The 21,579-nt window shown below is 43.9% G+C and overlaps 1 protein-coding gene across 3 annotated transcripts; it reads right to left on the bottom strand.

Moving 5' to 3' along the window:
- Positions 1–13,271: 13,271 nt before the first annotated feature.
- Positions 13,272–18,635, bottom strand: CALCB (calcitonin related polypeptide beta). Of its 3 annotated transcripts, none has more exons than XM_017807285.1 (5): positions 18,523–18,635; positions 17,430–17,525; positions 16,984–17,115; positions 14,058–14,242; positions 13,272–13,736 (listed from the first exon to the last, which is right to left on the bottom strand). In XM_017807285.1, the coding sequence occupies exons 2-4, from the start codon at positions 17,513–17,515 to the stop codon at positions 14,083–14,085; spliced, it is 378 nt and encodes a 125-aa protein (XP_017662774.1). In that variant the 5' UTR covers positions 17,516–17,525; positions 18,523–18,635; the 3' UTR covers positions 13,272–13,736; positions 14,058–14,082. The 3 variants fall into 3 exon arrangements, with proteins under 3 accessions (XP_017662774.1, XP_017662763.1, XP_017662754.1); XM_017807274.1 differs by having other exon boundaries at positions 14,058–14,245; XM_017807265.1 differs by lacking the exons at positions 13,272–13,736; positions 14,058–14,242 and adding an exon at positions 15,641–16,180.
- Positions 18,636–21,579: the final 2,944 nt, after the last annotated feature.

The following is a 21,579-nucleotide window of genomic DNA, read 5'->3' on the forward strand; positions in this document are numbered from 1 at the left end:
ATGTGTAATGTTTATCTGCCTGTCAGGTTAAACCACAACAATGCAGATTAAACAGCATCCCAAATTCTGTTAAGACTAGGGCACATTTCTTCCTCCATACAGCTGGTAGCCAGGACTGGCCACCCAAAAATTGAAAGGGGGAGAAGCAGAATAATCTTCCCTCTTGGAATTAAAGGTTTGAATTTTAGCCCTTTCCAGTTTATCTCCTCCTATTTTACTTCTTACATAGTCTCACTTGTGTGTATTCTCAGTCCCTGCTTAGCCTTTGCTCTGTCTTGCCCCTCACAGTAATTGGGCAGTGCCTACAGCAAGACACAACCAAAGTCCTTGCACAATCACCACTCAAGCTTTTTCTTAATCTTCTTACTAGAAAACATGAGCTTCCTTTCTCCTTTTCTGCCTTCCTCTTGGATTTATTCCAGCAACTTAATGCTGTACAAGCAATAGAGAAAGTTAGAGGAAACCCAATTTTTCCTTTCTCTGACAGCCTGACCTAGGCTGACAGCTCTGCAGAGAAGGCAAGGTTTCCACGTGCTCTTCCCACCCATACAAGCACTGTGGCCCAAAACAAGAAGTTTAATCAGGGTTTTGCCAAGATATCCCAAAGTAAGGTTTTCTGAAAAATCTTCCCATTTTGTCTTGTTTACGGACACAGTGCTCAGCTGGGCTCTGTCATTCCAGTAAGACCTGCTTGGTGCAGAGCTAGTTTAAATCTGGCCTGAGGAGTGATCAACCTGTTTTTAACATAATCTTTTTTTAAAAATACTACCAGTCAACATATGTTTCAAGGGAGGAACAGACCCGAATTTAGGCTTAAAATATCAAGGCCCCTTGGGAGCACAGGCTGCATCAGTCAAGCACAGGCTGAGAGGAGTCCCAGTGATCCCCAGCGCCATTCACATGTGATTTCCACAAGCTCAAATTACAGTCTCTCAGAAACACAAACCAGGGCACCCAAATTAGTCCAAAGAAACACTACAGAAATCACACAACCTCTGCCAAGGTCAGTTAAAAGCAGCAGTTGAAAGTTGTGGCTCTGTTAACCACATCCAATCACGCAAGAACGCCGAAACCGCTGGAGCCCTTCCACAAAATACGCATAGTCTCCACACTCTAACGTTGTCCTCCATCACAAGACAAGATCAAGGCCTTGCCATCCAAAAAAACCAAGCTGAATGGCTGAGTGGCTCATGTGCAGAAACATCTGGACCGGATAGGGAATAACACACAGAAAATAGCCAGTGAGAGTGTCAAAGGTTCAGAGAAGCAGTAACTGAGCATCATCCTATTTCAGCCCTATAGACAAAGATATCACAAAAAATCAAGTCAGAAATTGAAAGCCCATTGTGCAGGAGAAGTCAAGATTACATAACTTTTTAGAATGAACAGTTTTCCGTTGCTCTCTCTTGTCCCTATAAATTATGGTCTCTTACAAGTCAAGCTCAGAGAACAAAGACAGCTGTAGATAGCTCCAGTCACCAGGCAGGAAGGGGGAGGCCTATGACAGTAGCAACACATAAATATGTATAATTTCAGGGAAACAGCACTAAGACTTTTCCATGCCTCTACCTAACAACACGATCTCACCAAGTGGAGCTAGCAAAGGTGGTATGCACATCTGCTACAAGAAATGCAAAGACAGCAGTCTTCTACCACATAAAGTTGATAATATTCTATTAAATTGAAACCTGCACTGTTAGGATGAACTATGTCTCAGTCTCCCGCAAATTACTGTGAGGGAAAAAATGCCTTTAAGCAGAGTCACATTTTCCAAAAGCCATATGCTTTGATATCCAGTAGCAAAACAAATAACTTTTTATTTCTTATGACAAAGGATCAGATTAATGTGTTAAATTTTACTCTAGGATTACAAGGCATCCGAATAAGCTTTAATGAACTTTCCCTTTAATGAATAAGAAAAACATTGTAATAAATTGTAAAATATATTTTTTTAAATCATCAGAGAATTAAAAAAATTGTTTTATGAAGGAACATCTGTACCTTGCTCTCAGGTAATTTCAAGTAGTACGACAGCTCAGCAGTGGTCACCGTAAGAAGGAAGCCAGACATCCAAAATAGGATATCAGCTGAGTTAAATTGGTCTGCATATTAGTATTTACTTGGATATTATAATAGTACAGTGTTAAAAAGACATTATGTTACAAAGTCACATAGAGGAAAGCCTGAGTATACCAGCTTTCCCTTGATTCGTTATTGCCCAGTTCAAATTGCTGCCCTGACTTCTACGCTTTTACTCTTTCTTTTTTTACAAGGTTCTGCCTCGCTGAATAGGCAGCACAGATGGCACCCAATGAACAGTATTTTATAACTCCTCAGCCCTCGTGACACTGCATGTTTCGCAAACCCCGTGGTATCACCCATTATTTTCTTATAGCACCTGTCATCACTGCAACATTCAAGCCCAGAACAAATCCAAAGTGACAGCACGATTCTCCCTGACAGTGATTCTCTGCCATGAGTGGACACCAGTAATCAGACTATCATGTGGTAATTTTGAACCTTTTGATGCTTCCACCAAAGTTTGTAATGGCGTTCTGAAGAAAAAACCTTCTTTTGGGAAGGTGGGAGGGTGGGATTCCAAATTCATTCTACAGAGGGGTTTCTACCTTCCCCTCCCCCGCAATGTGATCTTTCCTCCAGAGCTGTAGAATGAAACAATGCTTCACTTACACCACTACTGGCAGGCTTCAGAAGAAACTCCTTCACAGAACCATCAAAAATAAACTTCCAAATACTTTTTTATTTGAAAGGCTAGTTCATTTCATAAACACAATTGACCTTGCAATCACAATTTTCTCTACTACAGCTTCTCTGTGCTGGACACCCTTTTTTAACTTCCCTATTCAGTACATTAGCACACCACTGATAATTATTAAACCATGACAGCAGTGGGAGTACCATACTTCAAGATACCTACCTTTTGGATGAGGCTGTACTGTTCCTCAGCTTCCAAAGGCCAGTTGGGAAAATGCTTCATGTGCTAAAATTGTGTTATTGGTACACACTGGTTTTTGCAACCCACTCTGTGTTGACATACTCTCTGTGTTCTTGCAGTTATCTGTGATATTTACTATAAGCCATCATCAGATTTCAGACAACAAGCCTGAAGATGTGTTTCTCTTTAAAGATGTGTAGAAGTCCATTGCTTTGCAGCAAAGTCCCTGAATGTGCTTTTAATTTTACGTCCATTGTGTTGGAGCATGCACTTAACTAGGCTTTTTTTGGAATTAGATTGATTATTCTTAGATGAATTCTTATTCTTTTTCTTGGACAGCTACCAAACACAGTTGTTCCAGCTCATTTATACGAGACATTCATTTTTGTGGATGCCTACCTGGAAAAACAGGTCAGGTGCACAGCACAGGCAGGGCTGTGCCTGGCACTGGTCTCGTGTTCAGGGCTGTTCACTATGATAACTCTCTCTGCATCATTTAGGACCCAATGAATAATTCAGTGGAGTCTCATTACTCCATCAGTCTTTTTTTGTTTACTGCAATATCATCCCGGGGTTCAGCACTCATCAGGCTTTAGGCATAAAACCTGTGGAAAACATAGCAATTCACAAAGGCTGGGGGGAATCTTTTTCTGTGACACTGGAGTCCTACAAACTCACAGTACCTCTGATTTTCTGTTAACGAGAAAGTCAACTGACCTGAGAAATTAATCGACACATGCATCTTCTCTACATGCTGTGGCAAAGTTCTTTTCTCTCACAGGCTTAATTTGAATTGAAAACAAAACACAGTGGAATCTGGGGAGGTCTTCCAAGAGCAGGTCAGGATGCTCTGTTCCTCTTACATATTTTGGGCAAGGCCTGTGAATTTTATTCTCTAATGCAAACAAAATAAGGATTGGTGTATATCGCAAAAAATCTGCCAGTGTCCCTCTCACACAGGTATCACTCTAATAGACATGTGGCTTGTAACATAAAACACAGCAGGACTTCGTTATCACAGAGATACTGTGTAGGGATGAAGAAAAGTTATCAAATACTTTGACCAGACCAGCTAGACAAGTGAAAATCTGAAGTTTGTGGTTATTATGCTTGAGAGCAATGCTCCTATGCCTGTGAACTTACCTTTGACTTTTCCCATTTAAATATTTATCAGTTAATAATAGGAGCTCCTGCAGAATATAAATTTATTACTGAACTAATCTGGATTAAAAATGGAAAGCATATTTAACATCTTCATTTAGACCAATAGCAATTCAAATAATTGATTTTCCTTTAGACCATCTGAAAAAAAAATCCAGTAAGACGTTTCTCATTTTCAGTAACTTCCCTTTAGAGAGAGAACAAAATTGATTTGAACTTGAGTAGCAAGTGCCATTTTATGTGAAAAGACTCAAAAGTTACTCTGACTCACTCACACCTCTTGGTAACTGAGTTATACCAGAGACTTTCTGTGGCTCCTGTGCCCTCTAGCTTCTAGAAGATGTATTTACCAATCAATCCCTTAACTTAAGCAGGTTTATATAGTTTTCAATTCTATGCTGAAACAGAAAGTTTAGCCTTTCCCTGTCTTCTTGCCAGATACAACTGTAACCTCAGACAGAACCGAAGACATGAAAATGTTAAGTCTAGATTCTTTTTTATCTTAAAGGCACTTCATACTTCTGTGGCAATATAAATGGGCTTTATAGATACACTTTATATTTATATCAATTTAAAGTACTCTGTCAGTGCTGTAAAGGATATTTGGCTCACCAGAGAAATGCCAACTGAATTGGATATACAGAAGTTGAGAAAATAGTGAGTTGTGAGAGATATGGGACACTAAATAAGGTCATTATATGGTATAGAGCAAAAGTCACCTGATAGACAAATCACAGGCTTTCCTAGTCAGTACACTGAAGCCTGTACCTTTTGAAACCCATCAGGTTTCAGGCTGAATTTCTGATTAGATGGTAAAACCTGGCTGGAGAAATGAATAGACCCATATGAAAATTTAATCCTGGCATCCATAGGTAGAGATCCCATAGGTTGATGGAGAAAGCAGTTTTCTTGCACAGTTTAAGAGGCTGATGGAGCATGATCAGCTTAAAGTTGGCTGGCTGTGAGAAACAACCAAGTGAACTTTTATTTTGACCTGTTGGAGTGAGCCCAGAGGAGGGTCACCAAGTTGATCAAAGGGATGGAGCACCTCTCCTATTAGGAAAGGCTGAAGGAATTGGGATTGTTCAGCCTGGAGAAGAGAAGGCTCCAGGTAGACTTTAGAGCAACCTTCCAGTACCTGAAGGGAACCTACGGGAAAAATGGACAAGAGCATGTAGTGACAGGACAAGGGGGAATGGGTTCAAATTGAAAGAGAGTACGTTTATATCAGATATTAGGAAAAAACTCTTTACTATGAGAGTGGTGAAGCACAGGAACAGGTTGTCCAGAGAAGTTGTGGATGCTCCATCCCTGGAAGTGTTAAGGCCAAGTTGGCTGGAGCTCTGAGCAACCTGGTCTAGTTGAAGGTGTTCTTGCCCACAGCAGGGGTTGGAACTAGATGATCTTCAAGGTCCCCTTCCAACACAAACCATTCTATGGCTCTATGATATTATCACAAGCAACTGAACTAGAAGTGTATTTCACCTGCTAAATTATAAACTTTTGTAAGAGTAGAGGTTTTACCTCAAATTCTGCCTGTCACACAATTAGGGTGGCACCAGTGGCAGCCTCTAAAACATAGCTTCTGGAAATGTTGCAAGGGATACACAAATAAGAAATAAAACTTCTGTTGAGAGGAAATATTGGTGATTACAGTGAGATAAAGGTCTTATGGAGCCTGAGGATACCTGGGCTGTTCTTTCTGTGAGTGGAAGACTTTGGCAACCTGTGCTAACAAGAGGCAGGACCCAGGGATAAGATTTTCAGTTACCATTGCTGCAGCTGGAGATACTGCTGTTATATGGTGGTATTCCATCATCTTTCAGAGGGTCACTGGAATTACAGAATAGAGACACCAATCCTATCAAAAACTTCAGTCACAAGGACATATCAGTAAGTTAAGTACTAAATGCATCTATTTTTAAAATATTAAGTTATAAAACCAGTGCTTCGACACATGAGGAGCAAGGTAACACATAGTTCTGCCATTGTCTAGTAGAAAAGGGTACAATAAAAATATTTTGTCTCTTCTGAGAACCTGAGTTAGGAAAGAGAAGCAAAACACACCTTCATGTAATGCAAAGAAAAGTTTTTCTACATTGAAATATGTAACCTTACCAGGAATAAGCTTAAACTAGTAATAGCCAATGCATAAAGTTTATGAAAAAATCTTTGCCTCCATTGTCAATATGCATCAAGTGTTTAAAATGGCTTGATCTCTCATCTGTTTATCTGTAAATCTTCTAAAAAAAAAAACTAAGGCAGTTTTCATCTAAACTCTGCAATTCCAGCATTTAAAGGTCAGATTTATTTCCTTTTTCTATTTAATTCTCTGCTTCTATTACATTAAGAACACAAATCAATATTCATTTTCATAACTAATTTAACTCTTAGATAGTATCTTTAACCACAAAATGATAAAGAAGACTGTTCCAGCCTATGAGGAGAGTATTTCCAAACCTTGTTTGGAAAATGTACACACACTCAAAAACATTCCTGGCAACATTGTCTTCTTCAGCCTGTCTGGGAGGACAGACGTTAAAAAGTACCTAAAAGTTACTAAGCCTATTTCATAGATAAAATCTTCCTGTCTTCATGGAAGTCACCACACTGAAATGATTGTCATCCTTCCCCCAATCCACTTGCTTCAAATTCATTTGCAATAATGAGCCATTGCTACCCAGTACTAATAGTAACCATGATGTTGTTCCATATAAAAACATGATTATATCATGACCTAAAAATGGAATTATAAACTATCTATGCAACTTTTTTAGGAACATATGCTAATTAGAATAATTGGCTCCCTCCACAATAAGACACAGTAAAGACCTATGACAACCTTTCAGACATGTCAGTAGAATAATGGGCAAATTAATGTGTCTGACATAATAGATTTGGACTTTCAAAGTGTTTGCAAAGCTGCAAAGAAAGTATAAAGACTCCAAATAGGCATATGAGGATGCTCCTTCAGTATGGTGGGTTGACCCTGGCTAGATTCCAGGTGCCCACCAATGCCTCTCTGTTCCCTTCCATTCTCAGCTGAACATGGGAGGGAAAATAAAACAAAAGGCTTGTGGAATGAGATAAGGATGGGGAGAAGTCACTCAGCAGTTACCAATATGAGCAAAGCAGACTCAACTTGTGAAAATTAGTTTAATTTATTACCTATAAATCAGAGTAAGATAACAAGAAGTAAAACCAAATCTTGAAAACACTTTCCCCCACCCCTCTCTTCTTCCTGGGCTTAACTTTATTCCCAATTTCCCTACCTCCTCCCCTACCAGCAGCACAAGGGGATGAAAAACTGGGGCTGTGGTCAGTTCATCACATGTGGTTTCTGATGCTCCTTTCTATGCAGGTACAAGACTCCTCAAATTCTTCCTCTGCTCTAGAGTGGGGTCCCTCCCATGGGACACAGTCCTCCACAAACTTCTCTAACATGAGTCCTTCTCATGGCTGCACTTCTTCAGAAACTGCTCCACTGTGCATCCCTTCCACAGGGTGCAGACCTCCCCGGGCTGCAGGAGCACTGCTGCCTCACCCTGGTCTGCATCACCGGCTGCAGGGGAATCTCTCACAGAAGCCACCCCTGCTACCAAAACCTTGCCACACAAACCCAATACCAGCAGAAACAGCCTGAGAGGAAGCAAACAAAAAGTGAGCAAAATCTCTGGTTTTCTAAACAGCAAAAGAAAATTGTTCCTTATGATTATGATTTCTGACTTGCAGCAAAGCTATACAGGAAAATTGTTGGCTGTGCAGCAATAAAGGTCAGTGGAACCTACCAGGAAAGGGACAACTGAGGTCCATGGACTACCTCCTTCAGCCCTAGCAGAGGAGGAGTAGGCAGCCTCCAGCATGCCCAATGCTCTGGGTCACAGCTGCTGTGGGAGGACGGGAGCCAGTGAGAGGCAGCAAAGCAGCTGACAGTATTGTCATGCCAGGCAATGGGCAGCTCATGCAGCAGGATGAAGCCTTTATATGCCTCTCTCTCGGGGGCCAAAATGATCACTTCAGCCACCGGGCAAGGCTGGGGCTTCAGCCTGGGGAAGCAGAAGATATCAATCCCTCTTCCTGCCCTGTGAAAGGACTGGGGCACAGCCTGCCTTTGGGGCACCTGGCAACCCTAGAGCAACTTGCCTTAAACCAACCTGCCAGCCCCCAGAACCAGGTACATCCAGCCTTTCTGAGCTGACTGACAGAGAGGACTTTGAGATAAGAGAACACCTGCAGTGCTTGGCAGGACACAAAACACCATGTTAAGAAAAACAAAGTAACATACTGAAAACACTAATCCGGCTGTCCTCTCCACCTTCTGTGCTCTAATATGATAGGTGGCCTCTCAGAGGAACACCTGAGCTGTCTGGCAGGCAGCTCCCAAACACCACTGCTTCTGCATCCACACTTTGCATTTACACAAACTGTTCAGCATTTAAAGCCGTCATAGCTTCCTCTCCTTTGCTTCATCCCAAGGCAATTTCCTTTCTTAAGCATCTCAAGTGCTCATGTTTGCTGGCTATCTTGGAAGCAGTTATTCAAGACAACCTTGGCCGGGGTTACTCAAGCCTGTTGTACCTGTGTCTCTACCAAACACGACTGTCACCTGCAGATGACCACACTCTTTGCCATGCAGGCTCCTCTGAGAGAGTGGCTTCAAGGCTCTCAAAGAGCAGTTGGAAAGCCAAACGGATATATGTTGTAGTTCATGGACCCTGGACAGATTAATGCAATGTCAAATTGGCTCATGTGCTGATGTGACAAGATGTTGTTAGGAAAAGCCATTGAAAAGGAGAAGAAAACAACAGAAGTAAATAGAAAGCTAAATAAGCAAGAGTGTAATCATTCTTTTGTGGACAGCCAATATGAGTGTAATACAAATGGGAGTGTTTTCTCTCACATTACGGGGTGGAAAAAACCTGCCCAGAGGCATACATTCAGATTTTAAAGGCAATATGTGCTTTCGTGGAGGTGACACTAATAATTTAGTTGGGATCCCAGCTCAGCCCCAGCCAAAAGAGTAATTGGTGAAAATAAGAATTATGATAAAGCCAAGAATAGAAAGAAAAGAGAAATGTTGCAATGATTCTGATTACTCCATCGAATGGGAAATTTCATAGAGATCAGAAATCTCATGGAGAGAGTATTGCAATGCTTGGCGTAATTTAGAAGTGGGAATTATTTACTTTCTGCAGGAAAAGAAATAGTTACCATACTCCTTGGACATTTTCTGTGATAAAGAACAGTTTTAGAAGGCAAAAGTAGAGGATAACTCTGTACAGAACAGGGGAAGGATGGGGTGCATTTTAGAACAATAAAGAGGCAGCGAATGTGTGCACTGTGCAGACCCCTTCCAGCTGCCAGGGCATTCAACTGACTGTCAGAAGCATTGAGCATGACCAGCTTGGGACCAAGCTGCCAGTGTTCAACATGGGCGAAGCCAGGCTGGAAACATCCAGTTTATCACTAACCAGTGTTCACCTGTTCAGTCTAGAAAAACGCACAGACCCAAATTCTCCAGCACATTTTAAACTATTCACCTTGTGGAGATGTTCAATCTGCTAATTAGACATGACAATACTGGATTAGATAACCAATACCAAAATTTACTACTGCCTGCTATAAGTTGCTTTTGGCAGTGTTCAGTGTCAGAAGCAATAGCATTAGCTCTGCTCCTTTCTCACACTGCAGATAATGGAAGCTTTCAGGAAGATGAATTAAATTTCACTAACAGAAGGAGAAAAAAAATGATCTAAATATTGGAGAGAGACACAGTGAAAGTCCAGTTGGGTTATTTCAAAATGATGCTCTAGTGATATGTGCAGCGATGTCCTGGTGAATGGTCCTGAATCAAAAACTCAGTCAGATATAGGAGCGGAAGACCACCTGCCCTTTGACAAGAAGCACACAGCTGAACGGCTCCTGCCTCTCTGTTTTGGCAGCTGCAAAGGTCCGTGGGGACACATGTTGATATTAGTTCCTGTTATCCATCACCTGGCACGGCACCAGCTGGCCCATGGCTGCCTGATGCCCCATGTGGTGCACAGCAGATCTGGAGGCTCATGACAACAGCAGGCAAGCAGGTGAGTTTGCCTTGTGTCATCACCCCAAGTGGCTGCCCCTGCTCACGTCCAGCTGGAAGCTGCACCCACCGGCAAGGCAAAAGCATCTGAATGATCCCTGGATGCCCTCCTCTCACTGTCACTTGGCACAAAATGGTGCTTTTTTACCTGCCATCGGCTCAGAGCAGAGAACTGGGCAAAATTCATAACCTTTCCTGGGCCCATGTGGTGCATGTGCCCATATTTGTACCGGAAAACCAAAACACTAGAAAACAGTCTGCAAATTAAAAAACTCTATAGCTACATGAATACAATCTACCATAAATTATCCTCAGATATTTCTTTCTTGGAAATTTCTTCCCCTTTTCTGTTTACTTGAAAAGTACTCTCTCAAAACCTTCATTTGCACATGGATTAAAAAAAACCAAAACCCTAGTGGTTGAAGAAAACAGACAAATATCTGAAGATATCAGAACAAAACTATAGTCATGATGATACTGCCTCATAAACAATACAAACACTCATGAGTGACTGATCTGTAGTGTCTTTGATGACTGAATACCAAGTAACTTGAGTTTGATGCCACTCACAGATATTGCATTAACACTGTATTTTCCACCTGCTTTAAGCATGCTTAGAATGGCAATGTAATTAAAATGGAAAGATAAGTACATTAGAAACCATACTTTCCCTTATTAAATGCTAATTCCAAACAAGATTTGCTCCTGGGGTAAAAGTTTAGGGTTTATTTAAGAGCTGATAATTTTGGGTAATATTACTCAGAATGGTACTTTTTAAAAATGGAAACAATTCATTCCACTTGTTCGCAGTCAGTTGAAGGGATTGACAACCCTCTAGAGTCTCTGCAATTCCTTCTACCATGTCTTCTGCCTTAAAATAAAAATAATAAAAAGAAATTTTTAAAAAAATTAGTTTTTACATCTTTGTTTCTCTCTTGTTTCAACAACAACCTGCTTCTTCTGAAAGCAGCAATGAGCAACTCAGTTTCCTGGTGAAGGGTTTCTATCGCTTCACATAATGGAAAGGAATGTAAAGGTCCTTAATTTTTTTCATATTCACCCTTGCTTCCATAGTGCTTTGGCACTCTCTCTTTTACAGGGATATGTATAGGTGAGTGTATTGAATTTCTGTACAGACATTCTAAAGAGAAAAGAGAAGATATAACAGGAATAGATCTTGAGACAGGAAAGTAGTTATTTCTTCCTAAGGAAAAAGAAAACAACAATCTAAACAAAAAACATGTATCAAAAGTTCCATCCGATATTTCTACAACCAGGACAATGTAAAAACCAGCACTAAGGTTACTATAATGTTTTACATGTAAGGTTTGTGTTTTGGTGTACAATGTTAGCCTGAGAAAATCCCTTTGTCTGACAGAAAAAACGTATAACTTCATTAAAGTGAAAAGAAGGACTAACAGTTTTTAGACTAGATGGACACTACAGATGCCATTCAATTACACAAAGCACTCTCAGGTGTCTCTCAGTAGAGAATGGCTGTAAATGGAAAAAATAAACTGCCTGACCATTTAGACTTTGAAGCCAGCAGGGGTCTAGGAATGCTGCCTGGCTTCTTATTGAATATGAATCACTAAATTACATGTATTCATCCCAATAACTGTGCTTAGTGTTTTATCTTGGAGAAGATTAAGCTGTTATGTGCTGTGGTAGGGAACAAAAGAGACACACTGCCACCTGTGCCCAGAGGATCTGCAGTCACAGAGAAATGTGTTGCTGAGGTAGCCAGGTGACCCCAGCATATGGCCTCCCACTTCATGTAAAGAAAAATGGGGAAAAATACCTGAAACATGGTAGAGAATGCTTACAGGTTCCAAAACTGGCAGTTTGGTCTAACCCAACCAGATCCTTGCACAAAGATAGTGTGGTGGTTCACCATGCAGGTATAAGACACCCAGTTACGGCCAAACTCAGATACTTCAGGGAAAAATGAAAAAAAAAAAGCACTAGACTACCTCTGGGCAACGAATTTGAAAGCCAAGCCTGAACATCCCTTCTTTGCCCATTTAGGCACTGGAACTTTTCCCTATAAACTGGCTTGTATCTCCTACAAGATCTACTTTGTACACTGACTTACCAGGGCTGAAGGGTTCCCAGAGGAGTAAAATCATAGCCACGAACGAGCACGGTATAGAAGTGTCGTCACTGGAAGGCCTTACTGACTGTTTCTACATCGGGCTGACCAAGCTTCTCTTTTGCTATTACACCTGCAGCAGAGACAGACAGAGATATTGTGAGAGCCTTAACCTCTACTTTGCACAGCAAGGTGGAGTCGTTTTCCTCACTGGATGTATTCAAGAACCACCTGGATGCAATCCTGTACAATGTGCTCTAGGACGATCCTGCTTGAGCAGGGAGGATGGACCAGATGAGCCACTGTGGTCCCTTCCTTTACTCATTCTGGGATTCATCTGAACTGATGAAGCAGATTTTAGGGTCAAGCTGTAAAGCACGCAACAAATCTAAACAAATATCTGACTCAGCTACTAAAGTGAAACAGCAGCAGCTTTAAGAAGGAAGTTGGCAGCACTACTTAGAAGTCCATGGAATGCTTCCAGCTACCCTCTTCTCCACTCACTCTAATTATTTATCCCTGATCCCTAAATAGACTCTGTCTCAGGATTGCTTCAAAGAAATGTACATTTCCGTAGCTTCTTTTCTCTTCCTTTCTAATTCACATTTCTGACCTTACACAAAAATCTACTGAGTATGTTAGGCCATTACATCTGAACTACATCCTGTATAAAAATATTTAGTCTTAAACCACATATGATGAAATTTGTCTCCATGGTTTTACTAAATGTAACTGTGGCTTCTTTTTATTTTTCTAGCAGAAACCTTACTAAGTCGTGTCTTTTTTTGTTTGTGGGGTTTTTTTAATATATATAAAAAGCAGCTATTCTTCCTGTTCTGAACTTTTGACTCAAATTCTAGTATTATAGTTAATAATGCCAGAGCAGATCAATGGGCTAGCTGATCTGCAATGATGTTGGCTTAGAGCCAAATGTTTCCATAAGTGGGTCCAAATGAAAAATCAGTTTCTCAATCCAAGTGTATCTAAAATACCTTTTTTAATTTTGCGTAAATTCACAAATAATACAATATTGAAGTGATTTTTTTTTTTAAACATACTGTACAATCAGGTTAGTTGTTTTACATCAAGGCACAGCACACTGTATAATACACATGCCTTGCCAGGCAGCAGTTTAGTATAATCCCCGAGATTTGGCAGTAGGGCCAGGATAAGTAGCATGGATCACATAAGCTGGAAGATAAATAAATAATAGATGCTGTCACATTTTATTTGAAATAGAGTTGCATATAAAAAGAATATACAATAATTTAACTTTAATAACTAGATTCTCTTGTACTATACATAACAGAAGTGTTTTCATTTGTATTAAATAAAACATTTTCAATATTAGGATGAAAAATTAATCTTCTTTTTGGCTGTCTTGGTTTATGGAGAAGAGCTGCTTCCATTAGAAATTAAAGTCGAGTTTTCAGTCTCATTGCAATCTGAAAGAAAGAAAACCAGAGTTACTGATATGTTGATAATGAAATGCTGCTGGTAAAATAAGCAAATAATTGCAACCAAATTGTTGTGTTTAGTTAATGTTCTGTGAAGATAGTTATCCAAGCAGGACATCTACAAAAGCTCTTCTGCACAGTCCAAACATGCCTTTGTTCTATTTGTAACATTTTTTCTTTATACTGTTACTTGCCCTGCTTTCTCAGAGGTTACCACTGTAGGTCTGTTACTCGTGCAGCAAAACTAAAACTTGGGTAATGGCACAGGCTTCCTGCACCGTGGGATTCTGACTATTGCAATGCATTTACCATGTTCACATTATCACACAGCTTTTTATATCTGAACGCTTCTTCTTCGCCTGCCAAAGGCCTTGGATCCCACGTTGGTTGGTACGAAGTTGTTCTTGCCCACTCCCCCTGACCTGCTCAGGAAGTCTGCCAGGCGGTGGGTCACGCAGGTCGCCGTGTTGCACGCCCGCTTCTGTGCTGTTACACTGCTTTTCGGAAGGAAAAGGAAGAGTTAGTTCCCACAGCACACACCCTGCATGCACGAGAACATCAGTAAAGGACGCTATGACTAGGAAAGATTCTTCCATAGCAGAAAAAGCAGGCTTGCTCCGCAGCGAGCATTTCTCACCTTCTGTGTGTACAGTTTACAAGTGCTAAAAGATGCATCTTTACAGTTTTCTAAATGTCAAGCTTACTTTACAAAAGGTGGCCAAGCCCTGCCTTTCCTGGACAGTTGGACTGGAGACTAAGCCAGCCCACATTTTCAGCAACACCTGAGCTATTGCCTGCCTCCAGCTAGGCATGACCACTGAGAGGTGCCAAGGAGGTCCAGATCTAGAGCATTTAACCAGTTTCTGCTTCATCCAAAAGCTCAGATCTGCATTTTGGTTGTGGTGCTGCTGCAGGGCAGAAGCAGGCACTGATCTTTCACTCCTCACTTCAACACCTATGCTCCATAACACCCAGAAAGCACATGGAATTCCAACATCATTGATGACTGCAGGAGCTTTGTCAGTGACTCTCATAGGGTTGTACCTGCACAGCAGCTGACCAGCTGCTTCCAGAGGCTGAACCACATAAAAATATTGCTTCCAGGTACTTAATGGGAATGAGGGAAACCTCTCTTTCCTGCAATTAGACCTTTGTCTGCTACAGCACTTCACCATGGGAATAGGTCACAGACCTCAACAGTATTAGTTCTGTGCTCAGAGTTCAGCCTGCAGCTAACAGTTTTGCTAGATAGGAACTTCAAGGCATACTCATTCACACAGTCCTTGCTTGAAGAATTTTCTACTAAAGCATTGACTTTTTCTTGCAGTAGGAGGGATTTTTGCCAGATAACCATCACAAGACAGTTTATTAATGTTAACAATGAAGAATGTTTGTAACACCAATGCCAATTTTTTGAATTACAAGATAGATAGATGCAGTAATGCAACAGAACTAATTCAATCCTTAATTCAAGATAATATAATGTAGGTGAATTAATATAAATATTTTAAAGGTACACAAGTTTTAAATATACTAGTGCAAAGACCTATTGTAAAATAAGAAAAAAGGAAAAGAACACAAAATTCTTACCTGGACGTGTTCAGTACCCAGTTTTAAACAGGATTACATTTCTAGTTTGTTTGAATGAATATGCATGAGCCTTCCCTGAATTCTTTGCTTCTCAGGTTCTTTACCAAGAGGATTGTATGCATGTCTGATTACAGCACTACATATCAATGTATATGTATAACTTTGACTTCTAAGTTCTCTTTCAGTTTTTCTAGAAATTGCTATCATTGCCTCTCTTGAACATTAAGACAAGTTACAAAATTTTTCTAGCCTTATCTAGAAATCTCACATTCTGAAACAAGTTATTAAACCAAGCAGATCTAATCCTTATAGAAAAATAGGTTTATTGAACAAGTGCATGGGCAAGCACAAAAGAAAGAATCTACTTTTACATTTAGCAGCCAGAAATGAAGAGCCTTGTTTAAATATTTTTTAATCAGTGTCTAAGAAAATCATTTGAAATGTCAAGGCAGTGCTGATCATTTTTATTTATTTTTTTCCCTAGCTTGGTATGCATGTTATATTCTCTGTCTTCCTAACATTAGGTCCATCTCAAACATTCTCTGTCGAAAACAGAATCAAAAGAACATAGCAAAGTTAGCAATCAAAGTTAGATCCACATGCATCAAGTTAAAAAAAGGGAGAGGGGGAGAAATAAGCATGTCTAGTTGTTTCCTAGGGGTTCCCCATAGTTTGTATAGCGTTCATGTTCCGGGTCACTCAGCACATTTCGTTTCTTGCCAGGAGTTCCAGCCCCGACGTCAGTGCGAGGGTAAGTTTGCAATTTGTGCAATTCTTGAGACAGTTTGCCCAGCACACAAGTACTCAGACTGGCACAGCGTTTGGAAATGGGTCTATCCAGGCTGCAGGGGGGAAAAAAATAAAGACATGCCAAAGGAAGAGTAACCTCAAACATGCACATTCATGCCATTCTTCCCTAGAAAAAAATCTACAGTTAGTTAACTTAAAAATTAATTCAAAATAAATCCAAACCCATTCCATGCAAGGCAAGTTCATACAAAAGCAGTCAGAAGGAAAATACTATTTTTCAATGAATCCAACTTTGTTGACAAGCAAGTTCATTAGCCTTTTGGATGCTCATAGTCAGAGGTCAGGAAGCTTAACTTCCCACATCTTCCAGCATGCTGCTCAGTCTCTCATACATCACCATGCATTGCAATGCAAATCCTGTTAGGATAATGCAAATGCTCTTGCATGCCTTTGGTCTAAGGGAGAGTGATGCTTCGTGCATTAGGAGGAACACATCCCCTCTGCCAGGGACTTTCCATGCCTTACAACAGCATGCACCTTCATGACAGAGAATCCAAGAGTGACTGAATCACCCCTAACTCTCCACTAGAAGACATACCTTTTGATGCCATATTTTTTACACAACCTACTCATTCAAGATCAAATCGCCCTCCACTTTCAGATGTAAAAGACAGATAGAAGCAGGTTAACTAGATGGAAGACACTGTCCAACACCAGTATTAGCATGTCTCTGCAGTATCATCCTTTACCAGTTAGCTGACCACAGTTAGCCATAACCCCGAGAAAACAAAAAAATCTTGAACCTGCAAAGCATCTGCTAGGATGGCTTTTGCTAAATTTCAAACATGTAACATTGCCCCATTGCCTTTCTCCTGCCCAGGACTGCAGTCCTTACCTGTTCCCCTCAGAGGCTTGCTCCAGCTCTTCTGCTGTCATCTGTATGAACTCTTTCACCAGTGCATTTAATAACCTCCGAGCTTCGTAATCACTGAGCGTCACTCGATCCGTTATGGACTCCAAGCCAGGTCTGAGCAGAGGCAAGCACAACAGGGTGAATAAAACCCAGGCTGCTGCAGAAAGGCACACGCAGGAGAGAGGGGTCTGACATGCGTTTTGCTGCATGTCATTGACAATGTCGTTCACCGATGTGAATATGCAAGCCACCCTCATGCACAGCATTAGGCATTTTACAGATGTAATCAAAAAGCCACAATGTCAAACACAGCATAAAAAGCAGCCACGTCTCTCCTTCACTATAGTATCTTTCCCTCCTAGACCTCTAAAGAATATTGTTTTCATACCATTCAGACATAGCACTCAGCAACAGGACCAGCTTCTTACCTGACTGGGGCTGCCTGGAAGCTGTCCATCTGGCACACAACCAAGGCATAAACAGCAAGGAAAGATGAAATCTTCAGCATAACCATGATTTCCTCTCTACAACAAAGAGGTACATCAAGCAATGGCCGTTTTCCAACCCTCTCAATCCTGCAAGTTCCACTAAAGAGGTCACTGATTCTTAGCCACAAGTAGCACAAATACTAACAGCTTATTTTTTTTATGTTACCTTTCCTTTTATTTTGATTATTGTTATTGTGCTTTGGTTTTCTCAAAATTTTAAGATAGCTTAGCACTATAACAGGGCAGAAAAATGTGGCTTTTCAGACCTGCAGTTTTGTACAGCTGTTTGCATTCAGCTTAACGCACTTCCCCCCAAACTGATGGAAAAGACATTCCTCTAGCTACTGTACACAATGTCATAGACAGTGTGTCCAACATGAACAGATACCTATGGGATACAAGCCACAAGGGAAAAAAAACTGTTTAGCGTTTAACATTTTTAAGAATGAAGTGCCCCTGTTAGCACTTTACCTAAGATACTTGCTTCTTGGCAATCAGCACACTAATACTCCAGATTACACTATAAGAACTAAGTAGTTTAATTTTAATAAATGTTTCTACTCTGAAACCAGAAAAAGGATAAGTTAAAAATCAGTCATAAGAACAAAATCTGTAAAAAAAAAAAAATTCTGTAATTGAAGACAGCTGCTTTGAGATGCACATCTCTTTCTCACAGCATCGGTTCCCTGGACTCAAAGGAGCACATCCTAACTAGAACATCATTTCTGCCAGCTCCCAATACTCGACGGAGCTCACGGGAACGACGAGACACCTTCCAAAGGACGCCCCGCTTCCCTACGGCTCTGTGACCAGCAGCCGCACCGCTTTGCAGGGAGCGCCGGTCCCGGCCGTACACTCCACGCCGTGTGGGCGCGGTAAAAGGAAGTGAGAGACCGCGGAATAGCTGCCTCCCACCTGCCTTGGCACAAGTACATGAACGGAGGCATCACGGCCCCGCACCCCGGGAGAGAAACAGGGCTGCCGCGACCCGCCCCGCGCAGGGAGCCGGACCGGGAGCCGGCGCGGAGCTTACCGGCGGTGCGGCGGGCAGGAGGAGAAGGAGGAAGAGGAGGGTGCTGCCGGTGCGGGTGTCACGGCTGCTCCGCGCTGTCACGCACCGCCGCCGGCTCCCTTTTATACCTGCCGCCGCCACAGCCTGCGTGGGCGTTCGCGCGCGCCCGCCAGCCAATCACCGCCGCGGCCGCGCGACGGGCCCCGCTCCGCCATTGGGCGCCAGGGCCCGGCTCGGCGGTGACGTCATGGCCCGCTCCCCGCGCGTCCCATTCACAAAAATCGGGCGCGGGGTGGGCGGGCGCCGGCGGGCACTGCGGAGGGAGGGAGGGAGCGAGGGAGGGAGCGCCGGGGGGACCGTTCCTGCCGCTCCCCCGCGGGAGCGCTCACGCGTGGCGACCTCTGCAGCAGCGGGACCGCATTGCAGAGCGGGGCCGCTCCCTCCCCGGGAATTCCCGCCCCCCCCCCCGCCCCGGGCAGCCGCCGCGGCTCCAGCGGGGAGCCCGGGTGCCCCGACAGCAGCGACGTAAGGGCGGGCGGGGGCCCCGCGCTGGCGGGGACAGGCGAGATGTGCACTGGGGTACGCGGTGCTCGTGGCCGCCGCCTCCCCAGCGCTGATCCCCGCACGAAGCGTGCACCCCAGGGAACCCTTGGTGCCCCGGCAGAAGAGGGAGCGCTGGCGGCCGATGCCCGCCGCTCCTCACCGGAGCGACGGACGCTTGGCACCTGCGAGCAGCCCCGCGGCGGCAGCGAGCGGCGGTCCGCGCCGTGCCCTGCCGGGCGCACACACCGCCCCCCACCCCGGAACGGGTCAGCCTAGTAACTCCGCAGTCCTAAAGGAAACCATCATTATCGTCGTCACCATCTCCATCACACAACTACTTTAGGGACAGGTGCAGCGCCTTTCCGTGCACGGAAGAGGCACCTGGCAAGGCGGGACCGCCCCCGCGCTGCGCGGCGCTGAACCCCGCCGGCGGGGATTACCGGGCAGCTGCGCGCTGCCCATGCATCACCCGCCGAGCACCCTCTGTCACGGCGGGCGACACCGCACCTGCCCGCGCAGGATGTTTGCCCGGGTGGTGTGTTTGCCCAGGCGCAGCAAGTACCGGCCCGGCGGGGGCGGCCACGGGTAGACGCCGCTCGACGCGCCACGGGGGTGGGGGAACACCGTTGGGAGGGGGAGAAGCGGGTCGGGAGGGATGCTCGGCAGCGCCTGGGCGCGGAGAGTGCTCCCACCGTCCCCCGAGAGCGCCTTCCCTGCCCGCCCGAAGTCGCTGGGCGTTTGCAGAGGACGACGGCACCGGCAGTCGCCGGCAGCGGGCGATGGGTCGGGCGGGGGGCGCACAGGGACCGCGGCCGGAGGAGGCGGGCGGGGGGCGCGGCCAGTCCCCGGGACCCCCGGCGCGGCGCGGCCACGCCCGTCCCCGCCCCTGCCCTCAGTCCCCTGCATTGCACTGGTGCTTCCTGGCTCCCGGCGGCTGCGGACACCGCCGGCGGCTTCGGTGGGTGACGCCTGTGCCGCTGTCGCCCGCAGTGACACGGTGGCGAGCGAAGCCCCGCGCACAGAGCGCGGCCGCGCCGGGGGCGGGTGCCCAGCGCGGCTGGATCGCTCGTTTCACTGTCAAAATGGACGGGGAGCTTTCCTGGGGACATCCCGGCGGCTCCTCGTTTATGTTCTTGCAGAAGCCGATGACACGGGTCACTCCTGGCAGCTGGAGCCGGGTGTTTAGCCGGAAAAATTTGGGGAGAGCCGCGGGGCGGGTGATGTTTTATTGATGCGATTTTAGCTGGGAAGTTTAGAAAGAAACACTGACATACAGAAAACCACAGGCGAGTCGCTGTCCGTGAGGTGAGGGTTTATTCTTTACCTCGCTGTCAGCCTTTGAGGTGCCAGCCCTCCTTGGCCGCCCCTGCTCCCTCCCCTCCCAGCGCGGGGGTGGCCACCGGCGGGCGCTGCGACGCTTCCACGCCCTCGTTTTGCAGAACGACGATTGCAAAGCCCTTTAGTTTTTTGAGGTCTTGATTCTGTTTTTCTTCCAGACAACAACCCAAACCACTTTTCTTGGTTTTTTGTTTTAGGGTTTTTTGTTGTTTTTTTTTTTTTTTTCCTAACACGTCTTCGTAGCTGCAGCCCTCACAGAGGGATGATCTCTAGAAGGCTTCCTCCTCCCCTCGGCACAGCCAAATTTGAAAGTTCGTTTTAAAGGGCAGCTCCCTCGCACGTATGCTCATCTCGGGAATCCCCAGGGAGAAGGAGTTTAAGTATTTGATTTTAAATCTCTTCCGATTTCAGGACTCCCGTTCTGATTGCAAAGTATTCTTTTCTGAAGTTGCATTTACGAGCATTAAGCAGCACCTTAAGAAACGGCTCGGCATCTCTTTTGCTGTTTTAATGTGATTTATACAGTTACACCAGCAGAAATAAAGTATAGGAATTTAAATGATTGGGCTTCCAGCCTGACAGTTATTCTCTCTCTCTCTCCACAATTCCACTGTTCCTTTTCTCTTCCCATGTTAACAGTTAATCGTTCACATTTCCTTTGCGGAATTATGTACTCTTTCTCCAAATAGAATATTCCCGTTTTAAAGTTAAAAAAAAAAATCCAGACCATTCTGTTATAATAGCATATTTCAGTTTACTCCTTCAGGGAGGAAAAAGTTAATTTTTTTTTATGGTTGATTCCAGTCAGTTCAAGTCCTTCTCTTGCCAGTGCAACTCCGTCCCAGGCTGGAGCCTGTAGGATGCAGTGATTACAGGATTTCAGGTGCCAACATTTCTACTTTAAGCTTTCACAGGAAGAAACGTAAATTTAAACCAATAGGTACGAATGCCAATAGATCTACTTTTGTGCACGTATAGATGATATAGCACTTGGATGTTGGCAAGCACTTTGGCTGCTCCTTGCCAGCGCTAATGGAGGGACTCCCAGCAGGAATGCTTATCCTATTTTTCCCCCACAGCTATATGTCATCTGGTCTCCCCAGATAGATTTGCTTTTTGCAAATCTCTCTTCTCTTGTATGTAAGATGGAGAAGAAGGGGAGTTGACGAGTTTGTGTATTTGAAGCTGTAAAAAAGA

Source organism: Lepidothrix coronata, unplaced genomic scaffold (genome assembly GCF_001604755.1).
Source record: "Lepidothrix coronata isolate B3197 unplaced genomic scaffold, Lepidothrix_coronata-1.0 Scaffold1, whole genome shotgun sequence".
Lineage (NCBI taxonomy): Eukaryota > Metazoa > Chordata > Aves > Passeriformes > Pipridae > Lepidothrix > Lepidothrix coronata.

What these genes read in the sequence shown, in the direction of transcription:
- CALCB (XM_017807265.1), bottom strand. Translation starts at nt 17,515, where the DNA reads ATGGTTATGCTGAAGATTTCATCTTTCCTTGCTGTTTATGCCTTGGTT. An exon ending in TTCCAGGCAGCCCCAGTCAG is followed by an intron (nt 17,116 to 17,429) that starts GTAAGAAGCTGG and finishes GCCTCTGCTCAG; the next exon opens with ACCTGGCTTGGAGTCCATAA. An exon ending in CAAGCCTCTGAGGGGAACAG is followed by an intron (nt 16,181 to 16,983) that starts GTAAGGACTGCA and finishes TCCCCCCTGCAG; the next exon opens with CCTGGATAGACCCATTTCCA.